Source organism: Nothobranchius furzeri, chromosome 16, assembly GCF_043380555.1.
Source record: "Nothobranchius furzeri strain GRZ-AD chromosome 16, NfurGRZ-RIMD1, whole genome shotgun sequence".
Lineage (NCBI taxonomy): Eukaryota > Metazoa > Chordata > Actinopteri > Cyprinodontiformes > Nothobranchiidae > Nothobranchius > Nothobranchius furzeri.
The window spans coordinates 45557741-45577554 of record NC_091756.1 but is presented as its reverse complement, the minus strand read 5'-3'; the positions used below and the strand labels follow the sequence as shown (position 1 = coordinate 45577554).

Here is a 19814-nt window from a genome sequence, read left to right as displayed (position 1 = left end):
CCAGTAGTATGGCGGGGTATGGGGGCCAAAATTAAGACTACTGCCCAGCAGCAGGAGGCTATATAAATTCTGAAACAAACTACTGATCTGATTAATGATAAGCTGGCGCCGGTAACTGAGAGGCTGGCGCTGCTTACTGAGGAATAGCACTTTTACCGGTGTTACTAATAGATACGCTAGGGACTAGCAGCCCTCGGCTGGTCATTGACTGGTTCACACACTCCCTCTGCTGTCTATTAGCATGGATAGGCTAACGTTAGCCTGGATGGGCTGGTGTTAGCATTGGAGAGGCTTGCCATTAGCGTGCCTAGGCTAGCCACTAGATGGATTTCCTACCTCCTCGATGGACCATTAGCATGGATAGGCTGGCGTTAGCATCGGAGAGGCTAGCCATTAGCGTGCCTAGGTATGCCACTAGATGGATTTCCCACGCCCTTGACGGACCTTAAGCATGGATAGGCTGGCATTGGCATAGGAGAGGTTAGTCATTAGCATGTCTCGGAGAGTCACTAGTCAGCTGGTGGCCAGCCTAGGCACGCTAATGGCTAGCCTCTCCGATGCTAATGTCGGCCTATCCATGCTAATGGTCCGTCAAGGGGGTAGGAAATCCAGCTAGTGGCCAGCCTAGGCACGCTAATGGCTAGCCTCTCCAATGCTATTGTCAACCCGTCCAGGCTAACGTTAGCCTATCCATGCTAATAGACAGCAGAGGGAGTGTGTGAACCACTCAATGACCAGCCAAGGGCTGCTAGTCCCTAGCGTATCTATTAGTAACGCCGGTAAAAGTGCTATTCCACAGTAAGCAGCGCCAGCCTCTCAGTTACCGGCGCCAGCTTATCATTAATCAGGTCGGTAGTTTGCTTCAGAATTTATATAGCCTCCTGCTGCTGGGCAGTAGTCTTAATTTTGGCCCCCATACCGCGCCATATCTCTGCACCACGACAGACTGGTACAGCGCCCGCATCACTACAGATGCAGCACCAATCTATCTATCGATCTCGATCTTTCCCTCACTTGTGAACAAAACCCTGAGATGCTTACTCCACCTGAGACAATAACTCATCCCTGACCCGGAGAAGGCATTCTATCCTTTTCTGACTCAAGACCATGGTCTTGGATTTAGAGGAGAAGATTCTCATCCAAGCTGCTTAACACTCATCTGTGAACACGTTCTGACGAAGCCAACAGGACCACATCATCTACAAAAAAAGCACAAACCTAGATTCCCCCCAAAATTAACAGCAATACATCATAGGGAGATGATACACAAACATCTGGACCAGGGTGTCAAAAACCCAAGAAGCTCACTGGAGTGAGGGGTTTGATTTAATAGAGCTTTCACTGAAGGATAAATCCTGTTATTCCATATTTTGCTATGTGAAAAAAAAACTCTTTCTAAAAAACATTTGCTAAACATACTTCATTTTGAAACGTTTTATAATGGTGATTGTTTTACCCAGCAGATGGCAGCAAAATATTGCAAAAAAAAAGCTGCTTTAGTTAGTCTCGTATGAAAATCAGCCTCAGATTTTCTGCACTAGTTCATACATTAACAACAAAAATCCGTTTTGATAAAAAATACATAAATTAGGTTTAATTAATTTGGACCACTTACATTAGTATTTTTTCTCCTTTCAACATGTAATGTTAATGAAAAATTCTGCTTCAGAAAAATAAGATACACTAGCTCAGCTTCATGAAAAACCTCCTGACCTTTTATTCTTTAAGCGGAAGTGGGCTGCAGCGCTCCTGTTTACAGTAGCTGACTTGATAGCGCGCGCGCTGCGGATCTCCATGGACAACATGCGCGTACACAGAAGACGCACAAACGCGCGCGGGCTAAACGCACAAAACTGCAGCAGTGGAGAGCAGCCAGGTGAGCAGATAGGGGAAGTGCATCTCGCAGGTGAACAACTGCCTATTCGTAGAGAGGCAGGTGAATTTCACAGTTACGTTTCCAAGCTGCTGCGTGGAAACACGAACGGAGGAGGAGGAGGCGTGGAGCGTCGAGAGAGTGAGAGAGAGAGAGAGAGAGAGAGAGAGAGAGAGAGAGAGAGAGAGAGAGAGAGAGAGAGAGAGAGAGAGAGAGAGAGAGAGAGAGAGACTTTCTGAAAAGAGCTGGTTAAGTGACAAAAACACAAACGACAAGGTTATCGACCAGAGCTCTTAAATGCTGTGGGGAAGAAAGTTTGTGATAGGAGTAAGAAAACAGAGGCGGTGGGGTTAGTTGGTGGTGGAGGTGGATGCTGCAGGTACCGAACCCACGGAGCAGGATGGTCCAGTGAGTCGTCCGCTGCTGCTGATGCTGTTCATCCTCCTTCTGGACTCAGAGCGAACATGAAGGACACGGGAGAATCTAAAGACCACCAGCTTACTGTGAGTTTGAGTCTTTCCTGCTGTTAGCACGCGCTGTAACTTCTTTAATAAGGCTAGTTATTCACTAGAATCCAGCTGTTAGCAAAGGTCAGCAACAGATCAGCTCTGTAAACGTATTCTAGTTCTGTTTGTGGCTAATTGCGTTTTGGTAAGTTGCTCCAAATATGGCAAATGAATAAAAAGAAACTAGTGCTAAATATAAAACAGTTGCATTTCTTATTATAGTTTCTGTTTTGTTGACATTTCCTGTCAAAATTATCTTGATTTTATATAAATATGAGGAAGTTTTAAGAAGAAGTCCTTTGAGTATAATGAAACTTGGTGACTCATCGGTGCCGTGATTGGCTGAATACTAGCAGGATAAAAGTGGCTACTGTGTATTTTTCATTCACTTTCTCCCTGTTGTTTTTCATCAGACCTCCTAATAGCATCCGCTGTTGGTATTACATGTTCCATTTCCCCTCACGCTGCCTGCAGTGTGTTCTGCAGCATGCACCTGAATTATTGAAGTGGCACTTTTCAGCTGCCTTGGTCTCCCTTGTCCGGCAACCTTCTGCAAGGTGCTGACAGAGAAGGGACCCCATTATATCCATCTGGTGCCCTGGTGAAACTAATATCAGCACCACTCTTGTTTCTATATGAATTGTGCTTCAAATGCAGTGCAGATTTATTTCTTGTTGCAGTTGCATGAGATTGTTTTATAACATCAAACACTGCTGAACTCTGGATGATTTGATGAAAATAAACGCACGCACAGGTTAACAGCAGGATAGCTGAATGTATTATTCAACATAAACAACACAACCCTCTACTTTAGTGTTTTGCTTCAGCTTAAGGCAATTCAGTGTTCATAATTTACACTCCACAGCTGCAGTGGACTGCTTTATCCAGAATTGTTCTCATCTATAGACGGCATTTATGAGTTCTGCTTGGTACTTCAGCTGTTTTGCAACGTTGACCACACATTTCTAGTTTCCAACGTCACCTTGTGTGTGTGTGTGTGTGTGTGTGTGTGTGTGTGTGTGTGTGTGTGTGTGTGTGTGTGTGTGTGTAGTTTTAAGGTGAAAATAACTTAATGTAACATTAATATATATTTTTCTTTAATAACACCCAAATGAGAATCTAAGATGAATGATTTTTTCCAGATATAACAGAGAAAAAGTATTACACATGTGGACATTAAAACGGTTTTATGAGGGAATCGTATCACTTCTTTGCTTACAAGCTGGTAGCATTTATTATGTAGCTTCTTTTTTCTTTCTGTCTTTTTTTTGTATTCTGCTGAAGAAACATGATTCCTGATGAAATCTGAAGGAAATATGTTTTACTTGCTTTTCTTTCTTACTAATTATACAAAAACAAAATAAATCACATTTTAAACGTGAGTTAAATTCACTACTCATTCTCACAAATGTCAAATTTAACCAGATTTTAGTTTAAGGTAAAGCTATTCTTCAGCTCCGAGCAAGTCTAATCAGATATTTCTAAATGTTTTCAACCCAAGGTTTAATTTAAGATGAAAATGACCTTTGAATCAGACACAGCCTTCATAAGTGTGTGTCAAATGGAAATCTTGTGCTCCTGCGTGACACCGAATTTCTCTGTTGATGAAATTCAAAGCTAAATGAATTCACGGTGTGTGCTGCAGGTCGCCTTGAGGATTCGACCCCTCAGCGATGGAGAGCAGGAGGAGGGGGCCACCATTGTGGCCCACAGAGTGGACGACCAGGTGAGACGGCCATCTTTTTTTACTCTTATCTACGTGTGCTCGAGTGAGCGATGAGGTCACTTTGTGTTTGTATGGGAGAAAGCTGCGGGCTTTGTTTTCAGGTCCTCCCTGCCCGTCACGAGCCTGCAGAGATAAGGTATCTGTGGGGACCTTGGGAAAAGCAGCAGTTCTTTTTAAAAGTCGTTTGGAAAGCTCAAATGTCACATTTAATTTGTGAGTGAATGCTGGATGAGTCAGAACTGCATGTGACCTTTCTAACGATCAGAAAAAAAGAAATGATTCCATAAACAAACAGCTGCACGCTCTGAAAGGCCGGGGTTAGGTCCATGTCAGCCCCTGCCGAGCTGAGAGCTCCTAATATGAAAGATTCATGCTGGTCCTTGTTCAGCCTTCTGTCACACATAAACTCAAGGTTACCACCACAGACGCTAGCAGTTATTTTAATTTTGTTATAAGCATTTTCTGCCAGTTAGAAACACAATTAGCGTTACAGATTATGTTATTAGATGAACTAATGTTCTTATGAAAACACGGCTCCACCACCACTCTGCATGACATTAAAAATTATATTTTAGTCAGTTAGATTTATATCTTCAATTAATCTGGATTTTTACTTTGGAAGCATTTGTTGCATGAATTTATGGCGTTCACAAGGCCATGACTGCTGGTGACACAAATATATTACATATATAAAAATGTTTTCAGTTGGAATTGGTACCTTTGGCGACATTTAACCTGAGATCAAGGGAATATGGTGAATATTGTTGCTGGAATTCAGTGACAAAGCTCTTCTTCAAACACCTTTTGTTATTCGTGACTTCAAATTGTGTTTTTCTTTTTGGGACTCTGGTAGTTTGTCCTGAAGTTGAAGTGGTAGCAGCTGGCTGTTTCTCCTTCTATGGTATTAATGAGCTCAGAACCTCTCACACCAGTGGTGTTCGACTGCTAAATGCACAAGTGCGGAATGAATGGAGGACCCAGGGAAGTGCGGATGTGCAACAACCGGATCGTTCCATGCTGGCTTTCAGTCTAAAAGATGTTATTGATGGATGTTTAAGTCAAATGCGGTAGAAACACTTAATTAATTTTCTAGTTTTTTAAATTTATTTCCACAATATATGTATAGCTATGCTATGTCAGAAGAGGTATAAAACATTTTTAAGCTTATTTGTTTTCCAAATATGGAGTTGCAAAACTTATTTTTGATGATTTTTGGTTATTATTACCCATCAAAAAAGGTCCAATGTAGGCATATTTGTAATAATCCTAGTTAGAAAAAGTTGATCTACAGCCTTATGGAAAGACCAGATTCATCATATGAAACTGGTGGCTGCACAAAATCACTCCCGAGAACCACCAAATGCCCACGGGCCTCATTTTGAACTACTTGTTCTAAAATGTTGCAATCTTAATTTTACAAATCCCCAAATCCTCCAGAAGCTATCTCAAATTTCTCTCACTTTCAGACTCATGGGGAATAAAAGAAGGGTTTCAGGTGCCTGAAGTTTCACTATTTTGAGAGAAAGGTTGTTTCTTGAATTTTCCCAAAAAATGCTCAAGAATCCAGTTCCAGCACCAGCAAGAAAATTATAAACCCCTCGCAAAATGGTCAAGACATTGTGGAAACATTTTAATAAGTCGTCTGTAATTTGTCACCAACAGTCACAGTTCGACAGGAACCACCCACAAGTAAATAAACGATTAGTAAGCTAGCTAGCAATGACATTCAAAACATAATTGAACCCAATTAAGACATATTTTTCTTTTATTGGTTAGACAAGCGAATTGTTGCACTATATTTACACACCGGACCTAATGTGTATTTACTCAGTTACCATGTGAATTAAGAAGAACGTGCCACATGTGTGAGCTCCATGAGGACCGTATTAACCATTAGCTTTTACTTTCAACTCGTCCCCCTTGGCGACCTTTTAGCAGGATGTGGAATGATGATGAAGGCAGTGCAGAGACTAATGACTGAGAACCTGCAGAGGTGTCTCCTCTCTCAGTGTGGGCTCATTTAAACATTAGGGCCTCAGCCAGAGGTGGGCAGTGTTTCTTAACAAAGACAAAGCAAGAAAAGTAAAAGTGGAAACAACTGCCAAAGTCACGCTGACCTTCTCTGTTGTGGCACAGGTGTGTGCCAGATGACGGGTGGAGGGTGTAATTAGATTGGAAGTTTCTGGAAAACACTTCTAGAAACCGATAAGCCGGTGCGTTAAGATCGGACTTGTTTATCAGATGTAATTAAATTACAGCAGCTCTTAGGTACAACATCAGCACTTGTGTCTGCCATGACATCATTAAAACAGGCTGGGACTCGGGGGATTAGAGCATAACAACAGGAAGGCGGTTACGGTGCTGACACAGCCCTCATAACGAGGTGTTGTTATTGTCTCCAGCTCAGCTAAAGCGCAGGTAGAAAGCTGCAGTATGTGGATTTTATTCCCAGAGAATAGTGTGGAACGTCTACAGAGAACACCTGACTGGAACCCTGCTGCATGGTCCCTGTTAGGTTAAATCAGGTTCTCTCAGGCACGCTTGGAGCAAAGGATTAGTGCAGCTAAAAGTGTCCGTTTGTTATTGTGACAGCAGGACTGAGGGAATCTGTTTTGGAGGGTTTACCTGTGCTGTCCTCAGCAGAATGGACAGAGGTGATGAGGAAGGTCACAGCAATATGGATGCAGTGAGATTATACTTGACCTCTTTGAGACCCACAACACTATTCAAGCAAATAATAAACACAGACTTTATTTTAAAAAACTATGCTCACATTTTAAGGACTCCACAAAGAAGTAGTGAGGTGGTAGACGTGAAGGCCATATGGGCTTTGGGCTGTGTTCAGACAGATTAGCTGATGGCTGGCTTGGCTGACTGGGAGAAGCCAGACCTAGCTGTACTAGCAGAAAGCAGACGACTCAAAGCTGGCTAAGTCTGTGGAGATGAGCTCATGGGATTTGTTTTAGCTCAGGTTAAGCCTTCTGCCACCTGCTATTTTTCTCTTTTTATTGTTCTTCCTCCCCACCCTCAGGACAGGATGAAGGAGTCAGCATTCCTCTTACCTCAGGGGGTTTCAGTGGGGAGTACCTCGTCAGAGACATGGTCAAGTGGAACTTTGAGTCATGTTTTTAAAAAATTTATGTAATGGAAAGTTGTGAACACAAAAGAGCATCTTAATGAACCCCTAATACTCCGGTCAGAACTGGAGTCTGACTCGGGGCTCTTTAGTGTTTATAATAGCTAATAGATGGTAATCAAGTAGTTTGTGTTAGCTTTCTAAACAGATCACGCTTGAGAGCAACCTTAGCTGTGGCCTTTGAGGACTCAGACAGCATTTCCTTTTCACTTTAATTATAAAACGCCACGAGAGGTGAGAGAGGCCACTCCTTAAGAGGCTAACAGCAGAGCTAAGTTTATCCCTTTAGAGACAAAGATAGTGCTTCAGCCCAGTGAATGGGACACCTGGCGCAGGCTTTTGTTGTCCCGCATTTTATTTTAAGCACATTACTAAGATTATTTCTGGCTGTAATTGCTGATTTATTTTACTATAGTACCATTTGTAAATGTACTGACGTGTCTTATTTACGCCAGAAACTTCTAAATCATGTTTGCAGCTGTGCTGGTTGGTCTATATGGCACATCGAGGTGCTTTACAGTGAGACCCCGTCTCCATGGAGACACATGAACAAAAGTCAGGGCCATTGTTTGTTTTTGTTTGTGCTTAATTCCTGTGCCACGTACAGCTCTACGTGTACAAGACACAGGAAAACATCAAGGTCTTGTTTCTGTAGTGTCCCCAGGTAAAGCTGTTGGTCATCAGTGCACGGGTCGATTGTTTACGGTGTCAGTAAATACAGTAGATGATAGTATTGATGGAACCATCTTCTGGTCTTCATCTAAGAGGAACATGGCTGACAGAGGACAACTTAAAGTTCTTTATAGAAATGAAAGCAGGGAGGCCTTTTTCTTCTGTAGCTCTTTCAGAAAAGAAAAGCAAACCTCAAGGGCAGGTTGTAAGCCCGGAGCAAAAGCAAGTAAGCAAACAATGTCACATTTTGCCCTTAAAAAATTTAGAACAAACAACCTTCTCCTTGACTACATGTACTAGAGTACCCCGTGCAGTAAACTGACTAATTTTCTGCTCTTGTGGAAAACAAAGCCACCCATCTCAGTTGCTCAGGCTACGGTTTCTGACTGCCTTCATGCATGTCTGTCAGTGACAGGAGCTTCAAAAGGCTTCCGTCTTACGGCCTAGACGGTAAAAGCTTCTGTGCTCACAAACTAAATACTACGTTTAAATCACACGACTGATTTACTCACATTCTAACTTGCTCTGCTGAGTTTGTAAGAAACAGAAAGAAAACAATAATGTGCTAGCAGGTTATAAAAACGTTTCAGAACATCCTGACACTGAAAATTCTGAGTTTTATTTGTGTGTGTGTGTGTGTGCGCGCGCGTGTGTGTGTGTGTGTGTGTGTGTGTGTGTGTGTGTGTACTCAGCGACTGCTGCTTTAATTTTTGGGTAAATTTTGGGTGGATTTAAACAAAACTCTTCTTTTTTCTACCGGTAAAATAGCAGAAACCCCCAAGAAGTATTTTTCTTGCTTTTTCACAAGTGTACTTTTTTGTTTGTGTGGCTGATTTTCAGCTGGAATCAAGTTTACTTTTGCCAAAACTGGGTTAAGGTGTCAGTCTAAAAACACTGTGTGTGTTCCAAGGTAATAAAATAAGTAAATAATCCTTCCTTTCTTCTTGTCTGGGTCTCAGCGTCCATGTTTTTTGCTGTTGTCCAAGTGATTCTCTGGTGGACTCCACAGATCCTTGCTCCTCCCTTTTTGTCTTCTTTATAGTTGCTTGTGTGTGTGTGTGTGTGTGTGTGTGTGTATGTGTGTGTGTGTGTGTGTGTGTGTGTGTGTGTGTGTGTGTGTGTGTGTGTGTGTGTGTGTGTGAGTGAGTGAGTGATTCCTCTCGAAGCACCCTCCCTGCTTTAAAGCTCTTGGTTGTGATGAGAGGACTGAGCGTGACGTCTGAAGGAGAACAGCAACAAGAGTGGCCCCGTTGTTTATCGTGATGACCAGCTAAACACACATTTTCTCTATGACTAACACCTCAGGGCTTTCTGTAGGGCTTTTGCTTCATGGTGCAGGGATAGACTGATGTAAAAATATAATTTTTAAAAATCTGAAGTGCATGCAGCTGTGGATTGTTTCCATTATTTAATGCCCACGGGCATCTTTTGAGTCATTCCAGTCCTCACGGGGGTGAGGTGATTTTAACCTCATCTTTTTGTTTTTCTTTTATCATTATCAAAAGGAAATGTGGTTTTCATTTTATTGATAAAATAACATTTTGAGATCAGCTCTAGTATGTGCCTACAACCTGTCCTGCATTTTGTCTCAGGATCAGGAGCATACCACTCCCTGCTACCTCTGCAGTCAACTCCAAAGAGCGATGTACGGAAACGTGTCCCCTTTGCAAGAATACTCTTATTTTGTCTTGCCTTCCAGCCTATCTGGAGGCTAACATATCTCTTGTGTGAATGTTCAGATCACAACATGCCCTACAGGTTATAAATTGTAAGTCGCTTTGGATAAAAGCATCTGCGAAATAAATAAACATAAACATTCTAGTAAAGCACAGGTTTGGCAGAATGAGCTCAAACACACCAACGTGTACAGTACAGTTAAAACATTTTACCCTTTCCCATAATTTAATTTAAGTTTTTTTTCTTCAACGATCACCCCTAAATGTTCTAATATTCTATGACATGCATACAGCAATCATTTCTGTGCTGCTCTATTTTCAAGAGTCAAAGCTCATGGAAGAAAAAACATATTCTTGCACATTTTTATGGAAGTCCTTAAAGGCAATGGAGATTATTTTTATATATTTTTTAAGATTTTAGAAAAATTCCACAAGAAAGGATATCCTTTTTTCATTTGCCTCTGAGAGCTGTGCAAAAAAAAAACAAAAAAACAAAAAAAAACAAGATGATAAAATAATGAGATAATTAAAATGTGTCTAGAAGAGTTTAAAACTAATGTCTGTTACAACATAACAGCTGAGGTCAGATATTTTTATTGTACTTTTATGGCTTTTATTTATTTATTTTTTATTATGCTTTTCATTTATAATTTCACTTATGAGTTTGAATCACTGTTAACTGCATTATCTGCGCATGTAGAGTAGACCAGTGCCTGCTGTCACCTTAAAATGTGAACTCTAACTCCTGTTTACCATCTCAATGAGCCCGTCCTATTAGAACAATATAATTATGATTTAAACAGCCATTCATGACAATTTGAAGTGAAAAATGTCAATCACATTTCAGTTAAAGCTTAAAAGAACTATTTATTAATAGAAAAGGCAAAAAGTAATGTAATGAACTAAAAGAATAACAAGGTGCTTTCTGTTTTTTTCGAGTAATTTTGTGAAAAACATCATTCTCCCCCGAAGTCTTTGATAATCTCTTCTTCTTATGTCACATATTATCAAAATGTAATAATTTTCTAGTTTTTGCTGGTGAGAAAAATAATCTGTGAGAAATCCACTTCATTGCACTGAGTCCATCTTCTGTTTTTTAACAGAATCAGGGCACGATGTTCCCCGCTACGTCTGCAGCTACATAATACCTTTGTAACATGAAGTAAAGGCCAGCTACAGGTCTGTGGATGCGCCACGTTTAATGAGTACCAGGCGTCTGAAGTGTGCAACAAGTGTTAGTCGTCCATTCAGTCCATCCACGATGCATGGCGGAATGGGGCTCTAAAGAGGGGGATTACATTTATAAAAGGAGAATTTGAAGAGAGTTAGGATTAGGGTTAAAGTAAAAGGTTAGGAAGAAAAATGGCAGTTTTAGTTTGGAGCTAAAAAATATAAGGTGTTTACAGGAAAAACACCACGGTGGTGGATTTACTTCCCTAATGGGTCTCGGCCTCCATGGGAGCTTTCAGCCTATTTTCAGAGCCGTAACAACAAGTCATTCACACCTTTCAATCCCAAAATGCAATAACATCAGCAGCTGTTAAATTCTAATGTATTGATGCAAAACCCAATGGCTGAACAAAGAGTTCTGTGATTATCAGAAGCATAAATCATTAATCTCTAAGTTTGTTGTTCGGGTGTAAAACAATAATTCCTCATGCATTTTAAAGTGTTTTCAAAGAGTAACTTTGACACGCTTTAGTTATTTTCAGGGTTTTTGAAATCCTTAATTTTGTTTGAAATTGGTTTCAGAATAGTGACATTTGTTTTATGAGAACAACACGTGAACCAGTTAATTAAAGCCTGTTTTCATGCGTGTGTAAATCATCACCAGGGGCTGGAAAATAAACTCACCTTGAGAACACCGAAGTAAAAAGAAGGGCAAGACCTGTTGGTAAAATTACAATGGTCTCAGCCAGGGACGAAATTTTGATTTCAGAAGTGGGGGGGACACAGCAGGCTTGTGCGGATTTGGGGTGGGGGGTGTTATGTAAAGACCCCTTGACAAGTCACGTGCCCATCTCAATAATTTTTCCATCCTCTATATATATATATATATCAAAGTTAAAAAATGTACAACTCTATTATTATTTTTTTTATTTATTACCATTATTGAAGTGCAGTTTTGGCTGTTGACAATGGATAGGCCATTGTATTTATTGTTTTGGGTCTTTTTTATTGTTTTTGGTGCAACATTTTCTAACAGGGAGTGAGATTCTTTTTTTATTCAATTTTTGTTTGTTATTTTTATTCATTTAGAAGTTCTGGTTCTGGACATTTCAATGTTAAATGAAGGTTTATTTGTTGCATTTTAAAGGGTGTACTTGCATTATTATGATATATTAACATTATATTAGTGGTTATTTTGGTCTAGATAATATACACAATATCGCTTATCATCAACAATTTGTTGGACAAAATATCGTCCATCAAAATTTGTTACTTTCCCAGGCCTAGTCAAAAGTATAAAAAGTATTTATACATAAACGGTCCCTCCTGAGATCTGGCCGTTTGTTCATTTGCTGTGTTAGAGGACATGCTGAACTAATGTTTTACACATGATCATCACCCTAACATTTGAGTGTATAAAAACATATTAAATATGTTTTTCCCTTAAAAGTGTTTAAACAGTTGTTGCATTTCAACACACAAAAAATAAATGGAAAAAATAAGATAAATCTAATGAAAAGTGTACATCTTTGACATTAAGCTTAAAAAAATCTGTTGACGATGATGATACTGTTCATTTTTCAGAGCTTTTTAATGTGAAAATATACATTGCAATAGATAAGTTTACAATAAAGTTAAATGATAAAAGTTTTGAAGTTACACTTCTACTACTACTAGTAATAATAATTATGATGATAATAGTAATAATAAAAAAAATAATTATTATAATAATACGAATAAATTGTGTCTGAGGAGTCAGTTATGTGGAGGAGATGAGTTTGTAAAAGTTAGTTTTGAGTATGTGTGTGAAGGAGGAGGTGAGTCTGAGCTTAATGCAGGGGTGTCACATGTCCAACTTACGTTTTGACTTTGAAAGAAGTCTCTTATATCCACTTTTCGTTTTCTTGACATGCTGCCTCCTGGCTGTGCCTAACTACCAAAGACTCACAAATGAACACTTATTCAAATGTTATGTAATGGAAGCTGAGCTGAGCTCTGATATTACACAGCGTCTAGTTGACGATGTGACTCAGTACCGGTGTTCCCTAGCGGCTCCAAACTAGCAAAACAACGTGAGCACGTTCTGACTGTTTACAACTTGAGTGACAGCAGCAACAGCCAATAATACGTTAGCAAGTATCAGCAGAGCCAATAGATTAGCTTTTGGGCGGGTCTAATAGGAAACCGGTTTCCGTTTCGGTCCTAGTGCTCAACCAAATCCATTTAATGGAGCGTTTTTGGACGGAGAAAAGTGCAGGGGACCAAAACTGCCTTTTGAAAAAGTGGGGGGGACATGTCCCACCCGTCCCCCCCCAAAATTACGTCCCAGGTCTCAGCAAACTGGTGCTCAGTTGTAACCCTCTCAGGCTCAAAATAAGTTTTGATAAAAGGACAAACAACTAAGTCCTTCAGGGGTACTTCTGAGTTAAAAAATGCTCATGAAATACGTATGTGGAGTAACCAGGTAGGTAGGTTTTAACGTTGCAAATCTGCAACGCCTGCCTCCATAGGGTTAAATGTTGTATTTTGCATACATTTTTGCCAGGAGTTTGGCATTTATTTACTTTTGAATGTCTATAGGAGTTTGCTTCTGGTTTGTTTTGCTTTTCGTTTCTTTTGTGCAGGATTGATTGTTGCAGCAGACTGAAGCAACTACTTGTGGACTTTGTTTTCTGGCTGTAATGCAGATTTAGTCACATGATCTTCACTCTAGACTTACATGTTTAGCAAAGCTAATGAAAAATTATCACCGTAAAATGCAATATTAGTGTTAAAGCATGTTTTTTTTTTACCTTTCATAGTATTTAACCTTGCACAAACATTGGTCTTGTGAATTACAGTGACAATAAATATTTCCTGAGATTTTAAAGTGTCCTAAGGTGGCTCTAATTTAAATTTGGTAGAATGAATTAACATTTTAATGATCTTGTTTTTGGGGAGTGTTTGCATACGAAGCCATGGAGTAAAGGTAACCATATATAGAAAGTTACCACAGAAACCCACAAACATTCAGTTTGTGATGAAAATGCATAAATATCTTTTTATGTCTGGTCTCGTGATTGGCTGCCAAGTCTGTTTTACACCTCTGACATTTGCACCTTATAGAACAGAGATCAGTAAATGTGCTGGTATTTATCTTAGAGAATAGCCGTTACCTTAGGAATAAACTACAGACTTTGAGAATGCATTGCTGTGTAAAATAATAAATTACGGTTATAGAAAAGGTTCTTAAGTAATAAAACAACTCTTCATACTCAAACAGAATTAAGTGTTTCAGGTTTTTTTAAGCTAGTGAGACAAAGAAAGTCTTTTATTGACAAGCTGCATTGTAGAAAACTTTCCACCACGTTCCTTTTGTTTCCCATTCCCTTTCTCCACAAACTTAAACTTAGATTTGACATTTTTCCAAGAAAATGTATTCCGAACACTTTCCTGGTTCCGAACCACAATTTCTTTCTGAAAGTGACTAGTATAGCCATGCCAGTCATACTTTTTTTTTTTTGTATATTTCTTCCTTTTTAAATGACTTTTGCCAGTCATTTTAAAAAAAAAGACAGAATACACAGTATGTTCTACTCTAAATCATGTGAAAAGTGGATTGTGTTTACAGCAGGAATAGTCTTAAAGTTGTTGAGAAACAGTAGTGGTTCTCTGTGTTTCATGCTGACATGTCTCCTTGTGTCATTTTGGAGGAAGGTAAAATGGACCAAAAAAAGGCTGAAAATAACGTGCTGTTCTGCACCATTTTTGCTATTACTGTGATTACAAAGGAACATGGGTGTGACGTTAACTTGGCCCTGTTCCAAATAGATCCTTGAACATGTTGCTGCCTGTATCTGAGCACATCATTGCTTGCATGTTTTAATGCCTATAATATATGCATCTAACAAGGAAAATCCTTGTAGGTTTTGTAAATAACAATACAACACAGCAGAATTGCTATTTGTGGAGGTAAAACACTATGTTTACATGCAGCCTGTTTTCGGGTTTCTGAAAAATTGGGAATAACCCGTTTACATGCATACGTAAAGAGGGTTACCCCTGTATACATGGAACGTCTGATATCCCGATTACAAAGCTTGTGCGTAATCAAATGTCTCTATAGACCAGTGGTACTCCCGAGGGCCAGGTCCGGCTCGCGGGCACCCTCTTTGTGGCCCCCAAACCCCGCGCTCACACCCCCCACCCCCCACCCCCACCCCACCCCATCCTGGCCGACGGCTGACCGGGAGGTGTAGGAGCAGCAGCAGTGTGCATGCACTGTGCTGTTTTATAGCATGCTGGTGTAATGAACCGTCAATAATTTGCAGATTTTAGTTCAACACTTGCCATCTCAGATGGTGAGTCTGTCGCTAGTCAATGAACTGAATAAAGTTTTAGGCAGTGACTTGAGGGTGTTAAAGAGCGAATGTGTTTGTGTTGCCTCGGTAATTGATGATTACCCTAGTTTGTGTGTTATGGCCAACCTCCGGCCCCTGGCCGTAAGGTTACCTCTGGCCTTTTAGTAAACACTAACCCGCACCAGCCTACAGTGTTCTGTCAGTACGTGAATATGCGTTGTTTGTGATGATGATACTAGAGAATCAGATGCTAACAACTTTGTTGATCCGCCTAATCAACTGCTCCAAAGAGAATATGTTTTCAGAAATGTCAAAATTTAGTTTTTCAAATGCATTATGTACATTAAAATAACAACGTAAAACCAAAGAAGGTGATTCTCCTGCGGCCTGGATGCAGGATTAGATGCTTCTTTGACCTAAGAAAATTGATCTGTTAAGGAGGAAAGAGTTTTTCTCATCTAATTCCTAATCCATCAACATCTCTTGTTGCATTACGCACAAGACTGGAAGTCCTGCTGCCTTTATTATCGAGTGTCCAAGTCGGAATTACAACAACCCTCATTTGGCGGCATCGGTTTGGCATTCGTTTGCCACAGCCAGACAACTTACATCACCTCCACTGAGGAGCAGACTTTGCGATGCGGCACACTGTATCAGGTGCACTGTGGTCCAACAGACACCTCCAATCATGGAGTGCTCCTGAAATGAGATATCCAGTGGCATTGTCAGGGTGCAGAGGGCTAGAGCTCATAGGTTTCCATCGGATAACCAGTTTCAATTGTGCCTGGTTGGATTTTCCGAAGCTTTAGTTGCATTTCTGAAAGGGCAGCTTGAAAGGTTGCCCAGTTAAGGTCACTTCATGAACCCGATTGCTGATTTTTGTGACCTTGATCTTTTGTTCTTTGCCAAATTATTGACACAGTGCAGAGATGATATGGATACACCTCTGCTCTAATGAGAATACAAAGCAATAAGATGTTCTCAATACACCATAGATAAATTACTTTGTTTTCATATATTTAATCTCTTGTTTGCATGAGGTTGCAGAGAATAACTATGTTTTACTGATATAGTAACATTGTGGATACTTTCATGTAACTGAGCGATACTTAAATCCATTTCTGGATGGAAATGAAAGGGGCACATTAAAGATGCAATTTGAGTGGTCTCTTTTTGTGCTGATGACTAATTTTAAGCCAGCAGGACAGCATAACTGTTCATCTGTGCAACTAATAACTCAAGTCATGCTATGTCTCTGAAGATGCAACATCAAAGCAGGTTTTATTCCTCGAGTGCGTCTGGCATCAAGTACCTCCACATTATGGATGGCACACATAAAGAGATTATTTTTTCTCTGTATGGTCCTGCAGTCTGAAGCACTTTTTAAAACTTCTTTTAAAATTATGGATATTCTGATTTACAATAATGTAGTTTAAACATAAACAAAATGCATCCATGGCAACTATACTGTCACACAGAGAGGATGGAAAATGTAGATGCAGAGTTTGACAACAGAATTAAAATGTAAGACAAGGACAAAGGACAACCTTAATCTTTGCGATGCATCCATGGCCAACCCTTTCAGCTTGATAGAATAGGGTGTAACATCATGGCAGTTGACGGCCGAGCCATAAAGATGAGGTGCAAATGTAAACAATAAAACTTGACTTCAGCTCTATCGCACTGATTCAGACCCCATCTTCATGTTGTTGTTTAACATAGTCTTCCATCTGTTACAGCTGAAGCTGACATCCAATGTTTTCAATTTTCACTTTGTCTGACTTAGTGTTTGTTTTGCAGTGTCAGAGCCAGCTGGCACACAATAAGCAATTTAAAATTCCTCATTTATCATTTCATTAGTGACCTGTGCCTTTATTCAGGTGTGCTGAACCTGTGCCTGCAAGCGTCCATACATCTCCTGACTTTTGTTGCCTTTGTTGGCAGCTTGGCACACAGCACTGGAGGGAGTCAGAGAAAACCACGTAAGGCTGACTGGCTTGGGAAACTGCACCACATCCAAGCTTTGAATTATGGATCTGCGGTGGGAGAGAGCAGAGTAGTAATCAGTAAGATGGCCAACCAAATGATCCTTGCCACTTTAATGAGCAGAGCAGCAGGTTCTGTTGATCAGCCAAGGAAGACGTGAGCCTCGGTACACCAACGCACCCCGCTGTTTTTTATGGTGTTTTGAAAACTCCATCACACTAATTGGTTGCATGTCAATGCATAAGCAAGCTGTTGTTTGACTCCAGTTCCTTACAAGGCTATGAATATTTTAGGCATTTCTTTTTTTGGAGCAACTGAGTGTAAATATGTCCAATGGCCGTTTTGTTTCGTCTGCCCCTGGGGTCACGTAAACTGAGCTAAGACTTGCGTCTACATGAGAAGTGGGTGTAGTATTGTAACAAAGGGCACCATGATTAAAACTGCTAAAAAATAAACAACATTTAGACAGAGGCAGTGAACCAAGAAATTCTTTTCCTTTTCACATTGTTAAGGTTCTCAGCTCCTTTGAGCTTCTGACCTGCCTGGATCAAAATTCAGGACTCCGCAAGTGGCTTACATGGGATAGTCAGTAATCAATGAAATGGTTGATTGGTTGAAAGAAGTTAGACTTCTGATATCACTGAGATTAAGCTCAGATGTTTTTAGATCTTTGATGGATTATGGCACACAAGCTGAACCAGTAGCTGCTGATAAACACCAATCACTGTTTCTAACTTCTTCTAACAACCAAAAATGATTATTGACTGTGGCAATCAACTAGCTGTAAATTTCAGAAATTCCTGAATAAACTAGAAATTAATCCAGTTACAATTAATAAGCTTTTTATCCTTGGAAAGGTTTGCTACGTTGTTACGGTTTGACTCAAGCCTGTTTAATTCACTTTCCTTGTTCATCAACAGGAAGCACTGTTAGTTTCTCTGAAGCTGATTGTGCCAGCAGACAGTTTGGCCACTGATCTGGATGATAGTGGATTAGTGTGTAACAGAATGTTCTTATTGTGGGTAGATGTGGTAGTAGCTTCTGATGATGTGTTTCCTGTCTGTAGCAGAGGAAGCAACAAGTACTGAACTACTTTCTTCTTTGGGAAATATTGTACAAGTGAAAAATTATTTCTTAGAATTGTATGTGTTAAAAAGCATATTTTGGTTAAAAATATCTCCAACGTTCCTCGCATTAATGACGGTAGCAAAGTTTTTGCCATCCGGAGTCAGTACATATGGAGACGCAGTGTTTCTATGGAGCTCAGGCCCAAGAACGAGAACCTTGAATTTGTTCATCCATGGTTTATTTCTTTAAAAGTATGGCAGAGGATGATTCTGAATCTCAGGAAAGAACCGCCCTCTCCACGTTTTGAAAAAATGCGCATGAGAGAGAACGCCCAGTTATCCTCATGCACACTCCGTTTACAAGTAGCTGCCGGATTTGCAGCTAACTTCTCCCTGGAAGCAATCTTAAATCAATTTCTCCAAATAACATGTCGAACTTTAGCTTACCTGTCGAGCAAAAAACCGGCAACAGAGGCATCTGTGGAGAGCCCAACCTTCACTTTCGTTCAAAAGCATCTCCTAAAAAAACTTTGGCCTTATTTTTTTTACTTTGGAAGCTTTTCTCTTCTTATCATAGACGTTGAAGACACTTTTTCTCTTGTTACTCAGCCATTTTCAATAAAACCCGGGGAGAACAACGAGGAATGAAGACGTATCGCTCTACATATAAACAGACGTGAAAACTAACTCAGGAACGAGCACGTACGACGATGGCCTTGCGTGAAAGCTTCACTAGAAGGATTGATAGTTATGCAGACCAATGGTTCATATGATAGGGTTAGGGTCATCTTCCACTATATCTTTAAAGCTTTTTTGAAGCCTAACTAGTTATTGGATTCATTACATGCAATTAAGATGTATAGCTTAATATTATCAGCATAGCAATGCCAATTTTACCAGCGTTGTTTAAAATGTTATCCTAATGAAGACTGTTAGTCCGAGTACAGACCCCTGTGGAACTCCATGAGTAACTGGTCAAAACTTCAACATTTAAACTAAAACTATAATCTTTACTACATACAATGAATTATAATTTATACTCTTTTCACTCCGATAACATATTCAAGCCTCTGTAGTGGAATGCCATAATCAGTTTTATTATGTAGCTTGCTGACATTCTACTCAGGATCAGCTTTGTTACTGTGTTATGAGCCCTACATTCAGGCTAAAACTCGTCATCAGATTATTTATGTGTGAAGAATAACTAACAACTGTTTTTCCAACTCCTTTTCTAAATGAAATAAAAATTAAATTCAGTTTATGATTAGCTTGGACTTCTGGAAATGTGTTATATTATTCAATTATTAAATCATTTTAAATGTGTCCAAGATTATTGTAGATGTTTCATTTTCATTCAAAACTTTATGGAAAGCTAAAAGTTTGCTTGCAGAAAAAAAAAATCATTCTTTGGCAGTTTACGTCTGAGACGTTGGAAAAATTGTATCTCAAAACAACTCATTTCATATGAATGTGACACACCACCCAAAGTGCTCCTCCTCATTCTTTCACTCTTTGTTTCTTTTTTTAGATATCTATATAAATATAAATAAAACAATATTGAATATATTTTAAAGTCATTATTTTCTGACGGAACTACTTTACGTAACAGCAATTTGAGCTAAGGTGCTTCAAAAACGATATAATTTATACATTTTATCATGT

General features: G+C 39.7%; 1 protein-coding gene across 2 annotated transcripts in view; it reads left to right on the top strand.

The window, feature by feature from the left end:
- The first annotated feature begins 1632 nt into the window (after window positions 1-1632).
- Window positions 1633-19814, top strand: part of kif19 (kinesin family member 19) — a 35891-nt gene continuing 17709 nt past the window's right edge. For both annotated transcript variants that reach the window (XM_015962812.3, XM_054749324.2), the window contains exons 1-2: window positions 1633-2376; window positions 4025-4105. In XM_015962812.3, coding sequence (XP_015818298.1) covers window positions 2338-2376; window positions 4025-4105 — 120 coding nt within the window. In that variant the 5' untranslated portion in view covers window positions 1633-2337. The remainder of the gene's footprint in view (window positions 2377-4024; window positions 4106-19814) is intronic.